Genomic DNA, 11,738 nt, shown 5'->3' with positions numbered 1-11,738 from the left:
TTCCAATTCTAAAATTCAAATCCCAAGCTTCCATGTATCATAGGATCTAGAAGGATTGCATATAGGTTGTAACGGGGCTTAGGGGTGGATGGGTTAACAAAGAACAGATAAAAGATATATCAAGAAATGTGCGTTGAAAAGTTGACTATTTAAGCAAATAAACCTATCTTGACTAGAAGGATCTATATTTTTTTTCTTCTTTCTCTTTTTTTTCTTTTCTTTTCTTTTTTCTTTCAAAAATTTAACACGCAATCATATATAATCTCCTCAACATTTTTATTGAATTACTACGCCAAAGTTTGGCTGAGGCAGCTGAGAGTTTATTTTTTAATGCTATTTTAACTTGAAATATACAAAGATCGGCATTTTTTTTTTTTAAAGATTTGTTGTGCTAAGATAGACTATTTCCTGAACATATTAGGTAGAGAAAAAATTTACAACGTTAAGGCGTTAGATAAAGGTAAATAAAATAATTTAATTGGCTCAATGGGGCTAACACAAAAAATAATCAAAAAATGAAATAGGTTAATAGGTTCAAAATTTCAACAAAATAATCTCACTGTCATATCATATTGACACACTTTCACTCAGTCATCAAATTTAGAATTTAAAACTAATTTAAATATTCCATTGACATTTTTGGCATTCAAAGCAAAGTAATGTACTGAAACTATTGAAAAACATGAGAGGCAATGAAAACTATGACTAGAGTAAACGTTAATTCACTCATAAAGAACGTTAATAGGTTCAAATTACTCATACTTGTAATACCCGAGAAATTTGGGTTAATTAAAAATAAGCAATTTATTAGAGAAAATTAGTATTTGAATAGCCGAAAAATTTGACCAAATCGACTACCGGGAGTGCCCTGGAGCCGAGATGCCAAAGGAAAATGATGTGGCATTAACGAGCACCCCGAGATAGGATTTATGGTGTAGGAAGAAATCAGATCGAGAATAATTTTCGGTACAACAAAAATACAACTGCCATTTAGGTCGCAATACCGAATTGTTGTAGACGACTTCCCGGAAGTCAAAAGAAGCTTCAGGGGGCTTTGGTTTTTCATAAGGAACAACCCTTCAGTGGTTTCAGGAAGAAACAAAGAAGTTTAGGGCCAAAACGAAGATTCGGGCCTAAGTGCAGTTTTTCGAAATTACTAGAAGGAGGTCGAAATGATGATTTTTCAGAATCTTTGGGGGTCAAAATGATGTTTTAGAACTTGAGGGTCTTAAATGCAATTATAAAAAGTTCAGGGGTTAAGTGAAATAGGCTAAAATGATAATAGCCAAAACTTGGAGGGCCAAAGTGCAAAAATGCAAAAAAACTAGCATAGACAAATCTACTGGTCGGCCATGGCCGATTTTGGCCATGGGGTTGCACGAGGCTTGGTCAGGGGAGCATCTTTTGTAAAGAGCTTGCCTGACAAAAGCCATCGTGGTGGCCGAATTTTGAAGAAAAAGTGGCCGAAAGTTGGCCGGATATTCGCACGCCTGCAAATCCATTTTGTGATCGGCTAAAGCTCACTCAAGGTCGATCTAGGGGAGGTTTATCCTCCTAAGGTGATGGGCAAGGCAGCTAAAGCCATTTTGAAGCTCGATGATCGCCTATAAATAGAGCTCAAAGTAGCCGAAAGTTTCAAGACATAAAGCTTCAAATCAAGGCCGAAATCAAATGAATTGGGCAATGGAAATAAGAGGATTTTGAAGCCCATGAGAGGTAGAATAATTCTGGAGATTTTGAGCTATTTTGGTTGAGGTTTGGTGAGGTTTCGAGAGGTCGTCGGAGTTTGGGGCGGACCCCTTGGGCAAATGTTCAAGGCCCCGATTGGAGGTCTTCTGGTGCTTCTTTGAGGCTCAAACTTGGCCAAGAGGATCGACTAGAAGAGGGCTTTAATATGGCATGAAAATATCATATCGCCGGCAACCAGAGTGTCGGAGAAGATGACCGGCGCGTGCCGGTCACGCGCTGCATTTCACGCGTGCCCAGTCGCCCTAGCACGTGCGGGCTTGGGAAAATTCTGAAAAAAATATAGAAAAATTTGGAAAATTATTTTACGGAGGTCCGTGCAAAAAGATTTGAATTTGGGATTCCCGATGTCTTAGTTTTCGAGCCAAGGAGCCTTGTTTTGCGTGAAAACGCAACATCCGAGTATGTCCAGTATTTTTCCTTGGAATTTTATAGTCTATTATGAATTTTTGTGAAAATAGATTTGAGAAAATAGTCTCAATGTATTTATTGGGATTTTTAGAAGGAAAAATGAAGCAAAATGAAGCAAAATAGGAAATAAAAGGAAATAAATGGAATATTGAGGATATTTAGTGATTAAATATTATTTTATGATTGAGGAGATCGAGATGATGTGATTGGTGCAACGTTTGAGAGTTGGCACGAGAATCGAGGTCTGGCACGCATATCGAGGCAATGCGCGCTTTTCAAGGTATCTTGGTCTTTAGGGCAAAGGTGAGTAATTTTATCCTAAACATGGTTTTGTGAGTTATCCTACCCTATATGATATTCATGAGATGATTGTTTATATGCATGCTATTTATGAGTGCAATATTAATTTTGTCATATTGCATGGAAAGTCGTGATAATTGCATGGCACAATATTATTGTCATTTTGATATTTGTGCATGGGAATGGGACGTCGCCCCCAGAGTGTAGCCGTAATTCCCTAAGAGCGTTGAGGGAATAACGTTAGGCTTATCCTACAGAAGTTCGGGATTTGCCTAGGATTCCTAGCCGGGCTTGCGGGCCAGAAAAGTTACACTAAGGGCAAATGTTGTTCATGTTATTGCATCATGCATTCGTATATATGTTTTGGACCTTCACTAGAAGTTTCATCTTCTAATGGGTTATGCCCATTGAACATTCAACGTTCCAGTTTTAGACTTGCAGTTAGGGCAAGGAACATGTTGAGATATGACGACACGTGATGGCGTAGCCGATGGATTCAGCAAGCTGACTCGGATATATTTTAGCTAATGCTTTATTGATGTTTAGCCTTGTTAGAATATTATGGAATCTCCATGTATTTATGTATTTCAATATTGAGGATATTATGTTAACTATGGTACGAATTCTTATGTTATAAATAAAGTGAATTGATTATGTACCATATCAGGTTTCGATTATCACTTCTGCATTTTTAATGATTTGCTGGGGATTTTGTTCGAGACTCGGTACTTAAGGTTAAGTTATGTACCGAGAAAGAAAGAAAAAAATAATTTATGTATATTTTGGACCTCAGCATAGTGACACGCTCGGTAAGAGAAAAGCGGGGTGTTACAATATTAGGTAACAGTCTCCACTTAAGTTGAGAAATCATGTGGTGCATTAACCAATTAACCACTATTTCATTAGATTTCATGCCTGACAAACAAATTTCCAATCAAAGAACAATTTATGCATGCAAATCACACATGAATATATATTATATATTTTATTTCTTTATTGTTATTAGTATTTATTATTTTATTTTTATTTTTTTTATAGATCTTTGAATATGCCTTGATGTTGATTTAATTTTTATTTTTCATACAAATTTGCATATGATCACAAAATATTCAATTAAACCCAATTTTAATATCAAAATAAGGGTATAATTATAACAAAATTTTACAAAATTAACCACTAATCACAATGGCTCCAGAGACCTTACATGATATTGGCCACCAAAGGTCGACGTTGTCTCGAATGACCTAATTCCAATTATTAAGGCCTTCTTGTATGAATCTGACAGCAAGCAAAGAAGTTTTTGAGCAGCTTTGAGAGGACCTCGTCTTCGACTTTTTGTATGTTTCTCACAAATAGTGCCAAATTATTGTTGATATAATATAACAATTAAAATTTATTTGTTATGAGGAAACTCAACGAGCAACCAAAAGAACATAAGGCACCCCTTAGGTTTCCCACCCTGACCGCAAGACCTGAGAGAGGAGGAGGTTGTCTAGGATTGATCCAATCCACTGGCCTAGAAGAGGCTTAATTCACTAGAAGGGAAAGTTGTGACGCTAGATGAACTAGGGTTGTAACATCCCGAAATTTTGAAATCAATGTTGAGTATTTGAGAATTTAAGGAAGATAAATAATACTAAAGATAATAACAACCGTAATAATAATAATAATAATAATAATAATAAATTAAATCAAATTGAATTAAATTAAATCAATTGATATATATATATATGTATGTGTGCACGTGCGTGGCCTCCAAGCATTCTACAGTAGCCCTTTCTTTCAAATTAAAACAGATGAGGGAGAGAAACAGAGTTTGTGATAGCCATGGTCGAGAGGGAGAAGCTAGGATATAAGAGAGAGCAAGATTGAGAGGGAAGCCGAGAGAGAGAGAATGAGGGGAAAGGGAGAGAGATGGAGAGATGGAAAGAGAGAGAGAGAGAGAGGCGTGATGCAGCGGCGGCCATGGAAGCTGGCCGAGTGAAGCTCGGCCATGGTAGCCGAGCGAAGCAGCAGCAGCAGCAACCGAGGGGGGCGACGCAGGCAGTAGCGGGAGGCCGTGGGTGGCGGCGCCGATAGCGGGGGCGGTCGATGGTGCCGCCAGTAGGAGGTGGTGGCAACTAGTGGAGCTCGACCGCGGCAAGTGGCCGCTGGTGCGCGTGCAGGGGAAAAGGCGCGGGGAAGAAAAAGAAGAAGAAGGAAGGAAAGAAAAAGAAAAGAAAGGAAAGAAAAATAAAAGAAAAGAAATAAAGAAAAATATAGGAAAAATAAAGGGGTTTGGGATTATTTCGACATGGAAAGTAATCAGATACGTGGGTAAAAATTAGTAGAAGTGTTATATAATTAAATTATAAATTTTATGCAGTTAGATTTAATTAATTTAAGCCATGGTTCTATTAAACGCAGCAAAACGTTTTATTTCGCAACGGGAGCACAAAAGAGGTAGGAATCAGCCGGTTTCAGGCAAGCTCCTAACCCTCTCCTCATGTTCTTTAATTCCTGTGAAAGTCTTCATAGTTTTCGTATTTTATTCCCTCCCTCACCGTAACTCGGTTCCACATATTAATAATAATAATCCGTGTGGTAACCACCCTATGACTTATATTTTATTGATGAGTTTACTGTTAATGGAATGAGCTAAGCAATGATGTCTTTTATTTCGACCATCATGGAGCTTTGTATCGCTTCGCTTCCCTTAGAAATGATGTCATACCCGTTGGGCTAGGTTCGTAGAGAAGTTGATTATGGTTTAATGGAGTTATGTTAATAATTTATTATGAATGTGGAGATAGTTTCCTATGTATGAGAAGAGATGAGCATAAGAATGATATAATGGAGTTTATGTTTTCATTGAGAAAGTTTATAGTTTGTGAAATGATAAGCTTAAAGTGACTAAGTTCAGTGTTATCTGTAAGTGTGTCTAAGGGTATGGGGTACAAAGCCACTGACTATTGACCATAGGTCGTGGCAATTGATAGCTAGATGTATAGGCGCCAGTCATCGGCTGTTACGATAAACGCTAGATGGGCCAGAAGAGCTGGTACTGCCAGATTCTCGCCTTGATTGTGTGCATATCATGATGTGTGTACTGCATAGGGACTGGGTTGCATTCACTTGGGGACATGCTTTGTGTGTGATAAGATGTGTGAGCATCTGCATAACCCGGTTGGTCTAAGAGCTAACCTGGGTTCTTTAGGTGAGCCGGTGCATTTAGAGCATATCGCATGTGTGTATTCTTATATGGGCGTAGCATGGCCTGATAGCATGTCCTGATGCTTGGTTTATGGGGGCCTTGTCATCACGTTTATGCTGCAGAAACCATTGCATTTCTTATGTCTTGCACTGCATGGCGAGGATGCGCGATTTTAAGTGATGAGTATGGGTGGCGGCATGGCCCACAATAAGACCTTGGGAGTGAGACCCACAGCGACGTGGACCATAGTAAGACTTTGGGAGTGAGACCCATGGCAGCATGGCCCACGATAAGACCTTGGGAGTGAAACCCATGGCGGCGTGGCCCACGGTAAGACCCTGGGGTGAGACCCACGGCAACAGATTATGTTGATAGGGATATAAATGGACGTGTAAGGGAAATGGTATGGTAGCCTATAAGAGGCTGATTTCAGTTTTGTATGTGGGACTTGGGTGCCAATGTGTGTTTGATGTGGGCCTCAAGGACCGTTTATGTGAAGTTTATTATATGTTTATGCATCTGAAAATAAGGCAGGTATTGGGGCATGGCATGACATGACGTTGCATTGGCATGAATTGCATGGGATGTTATGGGAAGAGTCATGTTTGTATCCTACAGCCTTTCTTTCTAGAGCTTATTGAGTCTTGTGACTCACTTTTGTTTTACATCATTCTAGGTAAGAGAAAAGTCTGTGATAGCAGATACGTTCAGCGAGGTTTGGGTTCAAGCAATCGTGTCATGGTAACAAGTGCAAAACTCTCTCGAAACTAGATCCTGGGTGTTATGTGTTTGGTCAAAGTAATGTTTTATAATTTCGAGAGGATATATGTTATGCAAGCCAGGTAGGCTCACAGTATGACTGATTATGTAAGAATGACTATGAGACGTTATATAATAAAAGATTATGATTTTTAGTAAGAGTTTTAGTTGGGTTATTGTTCAATATCACTCAATAATGACCCTCTCACGGATCCTTTATGCGTGCAGAGACTCCGGGAGGCGGGCCGTTACAAGGGTTGTTGAGAGGTGATAGGAGAACTTTCATCTTTCAAGTGAGTCTGTAAGACAAAAAGCAGTTAAGGGCATGTAGGGATTTCTCCCACGTAGGCCCTCTAATCAATGCTTAAGTTAAATGAGGTCATCATGCAACATGAGATGCAGAAATGTCGTGTGAGAGATAGGGCTAAGCCAATGTGTGAAGGCCATGGTCCTGACTAGGCCTTGGCTCGCCATTAATTTTGGCCTATACTCAGGCCCATAATAAATTTGGAAAGTGAAAACTCTCCCTTAGTCCCTCTCTCACTCAAGTGCCCACCGCCTATCTCCCCTACCCTTCTCCCTCTCTCATTCTCGCTCATTACCAGTTGGGAGCTGCCTGTCTCTCGCTCTCACTTGCTCTAGCCTCCATGGCTCCGTCGGACCGTCGTTAACTCGTTTGCCCTCCTTTGTCACTTCGGCACTCGCTGCCTTGCCCTTGCCCTTGCCCTCACCCTTGGTCAGTCTTTGCTCACGGCTCACTCTCTTCGGTTCTTTCTTCTGTCGCTCGCCTCACTCTCACTTGCTACCTTTCTCTACTTTCTCACTCTATCACTCGCTGGAGTCGTCGTCTCAACCTTGGCCTCGCCTTTGACCTCGTTGGCTCACCCCTCCGGCCCTCCGTCGCTCACTAGTTGATTGCTGTCTTTTTGGTTCTCTCTCACCTCGTTGCTCGCCTCGCCTGCTTCATGTGATCATTGAGCAATAACGATGCCCTCACTAGAAAATTTTCCTAGCTCCACCCCTGGCAAGGGAGAAGCAAAAAGGAAAGGGTGTCACTCTAGGATTATTGCTAGACCTAGGTGTGCTTTGCTTATTTGAACTTTTTTTTTTTTTTTTTTACTTAGTCCTTCTCTTGTCTCGTTGTATCTTCTCCCCAAAATTGAAGAGTTTGGGGCTATGCGTGTGCGATAGTGCAGCGTTCCTTTCCGAGAAGGGGCAGTGCATCTCTCTCGTTCAATGTGTTGTCCCGAGATTGAACTCAAAAAGACATTTAAGGGAAACCCTCCCTCCTTCATCTGGGAAAGGACTCCCAGAAGGATGTGGGTTTAGAATAGGCAAGTTGCATTGCAACGGGACAATGCAGAGTAATGTAGGAAGAGGACGTATCTCCCTCGATTTCTCTCAAGAGGAAAGCTCGACCAAGGAAAAATTATGCAAATTTGAGAAACTGGTCTCGAATAAATAATGAGCGTCGAGGGACTTTCCCAGAAAAGATGGACTCTGACCTGAGGAGGACTTTCTCCGAAGCAAATCACTTGCTCTGGGATGACAAATGTGCGTTGGCTAGTTTGGGAGAACTCTACTAAAGGACTATGCCACAACTCATACTTTGTTAATAATGAGAAAGGACCTTACTACTAACAAACCGCTGGAGCAGCGGAATACATTTAGAGTACCAAAACGACATCGTTTCCAATCGGCATGTTTACAAAATAAAGAGATAAGGTAAGAAGATGATACAGCACCAAACCAGAGCAGTCCGCTCCGCTCCCCCACACCAAGAATGGAAGCTACGCTCTTCATCTTCCCCTCTTGCAAACCGCCGCCGTCGCCGCCCTCATCGGCCTTACAAACCCTCTCCCTCAAATCCCATTTCAAAAACCCACTCTCCTGCAATCTCCATTCCCCCTCTCCCCCTCTCCGCCGCCGCCCCTCAATTCAGGCCGCCATAAGCCGAAACAAGAAGGAGGAGACTGTCGAAACGGTCAAGCAGCAGCTCGTCGACTGCCACCTCCTTGCCGGAATCAAATACCAAGGCTTCACCGTGAAACAATTCCAAGACCTCCGGAAATTGCTCCCGGAGACCTCGAAGCTCATCGTGGCCAAGAACACTCTGGTCTACAAGGCGATCGAGGGCACTGAATGGGAGGTCCTCAAGCCCTGCATGAAGGGCATGAACGCCTGGCTGTTCGTGCACAGTGAGGAGATCCCGGCCGCCATCAAGCCCTACCGGAGCTTCCAGAAGGAGCGGAAGCTGGAGGGCAATGACTTCGCCGGCGCGGTGTTCGAGGGCAAGTTCTACCCGTCGGAGGAGGTCAAGGCGCTGGAATCGCTGCCGACGAGGGCGGAGGTTTACGCGCAGCTTCTCGGGTCGCTGCAGCGCCCCGCCGCCGCCGTGGTGGGGACTTTGCAGGCTCCGGCGAGGGACTTGGTGCTGCTGCTCAAGGCCTATGTGAAGAAGCTCGAGGAGAGCCAATAGCATATGCTATATGCTGTAAGTGTAATATTGGTTTCCTGTGTTTGATTTTGATTGAATTGACGTTGAGGGGTATAGTTGTTGTAGAATTCTGTATAACTGACCCTGTTCTTGGTTGGTAATTAATGCCAAATTAATATGAAATTTGTTAATTTCTGATAAGTTAATTCAAGATTTTTGTAAGCTCGGAGCAGAATAGGTTGCCAATTGCCCAATCTATTGATTACTTGGATATGTGTCTGTTTCCTTCTTTGAATCTGGTTTAGTTTTTTGAAAAGGGTTGCTTCATTTGTACAGCCAAATGGATGAATTATAAAATTCATAACTCAGGCAGTCTGAAATTGGTTAATTCAGACTCTTTGGGAAACCGAACAGGTGGTAAACAATTTCCGCCATTTTGTTTTGTGATTGTTTGGAATGATCTCAGTTTGTCGGTTGTAAGAATTAAGGCACCATTCACGGGAAATGGAGTTGCAATAATAGATAATAGAACATAACAGTTCATTGTCTGGTTAAGATTTAAGTTGATTACTCTGTTAAGTTTGACAGTCTTCTATACCCTTGGCTTAGAGATATGGTTCATTGGAATTACTTTTTTCAATAGCAAATGCCTGAGCTTCTTCATCGAAGAAGAAATGCAGTTTATGCTGCACCTCCAGTTTTGGGTTCAATTTAGTGGCTTGAAATGCTTTATGACTATGATTATGGAATGCTTTGCTGCTTTCATCTGTTTTTCAACATTAAAGTTGTGGATATGTGATGGAAGAGTAACCTTGCACGCAATATTTTTCACCTAGAAATTTATGTTAAATGCATGTGACCAAATGGATCAAACATGAGAATTTTAGAAATCCCACTTGCTTGCAGGGAAAAAGGAAAAAATATCAATCCAACTTGCTGGTGTTTTTAAGTAGTGATTCTTATTACTTGTTCTATAGTAAGAGTTAATTTTCTCATGTTCTTGGATTTGGACAAAGAATCTGTACATGATAACCCATATGCTTTTGTGCCTTTGCCCCCTAGCAACCACCCCAGTGAATGTATACAGGAAACAAATCGCATGTATCATGTGTTCCTTACACTCAACCATCTGAACCCTCAGTCTCCTTTCCAGGTTGTAGTTTATGGAATTCTGGGCTTTGATTTACACCGTCTTTATTTTAACCTTTCATTGGTTCTTTTCGAGGCTTTTAATACATGATGGGTGGTAGAGCAGATTCTACAGGTGAAAGGCATATTGTCTACCGGCTTTTTACCAATTGTGATGGATTGAGGAAATGGAATAAGAGTCATCTTTGCAGATTCACCGTCTGGTTAAGATTTATGTTGATTATTCTGTTATGTCTGATTAGTCTACTCTTCGACATCCTTAGCTTAGAGATATGGTTGCTTGAAATTATGTTTTAAAGGGTGAATGCTTGGTCTTCTTCATGAAAGGAAATGGAGTTTATTCCGTGCCACCAGTTTTGGGTTCAATTCATCAGTTTAAGACCCTTTATGACTATGATTATGGGGTAGTTTGCTGCTGCTTTCATCTGTTTGACATTAAAGTTGTGGATGTTTATATAGAAGTGTAAACTTGCATGAGATATTTTTCACCTGAAATGCTGTCTTAGAGGCATGAGACCTATTGATCTGTTATGTGATAGTTTGCTTGGTCCTTTTTCCTTTCTGTTATGTTGTTATATAGTCATAATATCTTATGTCATGTTGTAGAGTTCACCGCCAAATTTTATTTGGTGTTTTTCTTATCTTTTTTTATACAAATTTCCTCCATTTTTTTCACTCTTCTCATAGGACCAAATGTTTATTGGTCTTCTTCTCATATGTTCAATGGTAGCAAAAATACAAAACACGATGCATCTATCCCACTACATGGAGTCGGCTACTTGATAATAAGCCCAAATAAAAAATAAAATAACTTGCTGGTCTGGTGGTATTGAGCAGTGATTTTTGTTCTGGTTTTATAGAAAGTGGTCATTTTCTCATGTTCTAGTGCTAGTAGTAGGACAAGGATAGAATTTTAATTAGTAATGGTGAAATTGAAGTTTTGGCCTACCCAATCCACTTTGGTTTTCCTAGTAGGTTACTAGCGGAGTAGTCTGTGATATGCACTCAAATGTCAAAAATAAAATATTCTAAATAAAGATCCATTCAACAAGCTTGATACTTACAGTATAGTTTAATTAGTTATAATTGGAGTTTATGAGTTCAAATCTTGTTAACACACTTATTTTTTTCAAAACTTAAGTTACATTAGATAAAAGGGTATTTTAGAAAAATTAAAAAGGCTTCACCTAGAGGTACTGCCAAATTGTGTTTGCTTAATAATAGGATAAGAATAAAACTACTTTTGGTCTGGACTGCAACTGTTTTCCGGACTATGTTATTAGTATCTCTTGAATTATACCTTAGACTACATAATACATGTAAAATGTTAAAAAATATTCCTTGTGTCTCATTGTCTCGCCTCACTGTCTTGCGCCGCCTGATCTCCCTTAACTGAGGGGTATTTTAGTCATGCACTTTACTACTTTAGATGAAGGGTATTTTTATCATTTTGCATTGTGTAGCTCAAGGGGTATCAATAGCATTTTTTTTTTTTTTTCTAAAGTCCAAGCTGTGAAATGTTTTAAATGTCTCTTAATAAATTGTATAAAAACAAAGAGTTGTTATGGGCATTTAAAACATTTTTTTAGCTCAAATTACAAAAATAAATAAATACAGTTGAAATTGAAAATAACCAATCTCATAGAATAAATAGATTACTACGGCTACAGTGGATGGTTAGACTTTATGTAAGCGACGGCATTAAGTGGGATAAAGGCTTATTATTGTTGTTTTTTACAGCCA

At 40.1% G+C, this 11,738-nt stretch overlaps 1 protein-coding gene across 2 annotated transcripts; it reads left to right on the top strand.

Moving 5' to 3' along the window:
• The first annotated feature begins 8,136 nt into the window (after positions 1-8,136).
• On the top strand, positions 8,137-10,336 carry LOC127809454 (50S ribosomal protein L10, chloroplastic). 2 transcript variants are annotated; one of them, XM_052348252.1, is made up of 2 exons: positions 8,137-8,903; positions 10,072-10,336. In XM_052348252.1, exon 1 carries the CDS (start codon positions 8,193-8,195, stop codon positions 8,886-8,888), a length of 696 nt encoding a protein of 231 aa, XP_052204212.1. In that variant the 5' UTR covers positions 8,137-8,192; the 3' UTR covers positions 8,889-8,903; positions 10,072-10,336. The 2 variants fall into 2 exon arrangements, with proteins under 2 accessions (XP_052204212.1, XP_052204213.1); XM_052348253.1 differs by having other exon boundaries at positions 10,102-10,334.
• The last annotated feature ends 1,402 nt before the right edge of the window (positions 10,337-11,738 follow it).

This window comes from Diospyros lotus, chromosome 9 (genome assembly GCF_014633365.1).
Source record: "Diospyros lotus cultivar Yz01 chromosome 9, ASM1463336v1, whole genome shotgun sequence".
NCBI lineage: Eukaryota > Viridiplantae > Streptophyta > Magnoliopsida > Ericales > Ebenaceae > Diospyros > Diospyros lotus.
The sequence above is the reverse complement of the archived record's forward strand: the minus strand, read 5'-3'. Positions and strand labels throughout refer to the sequence as shown.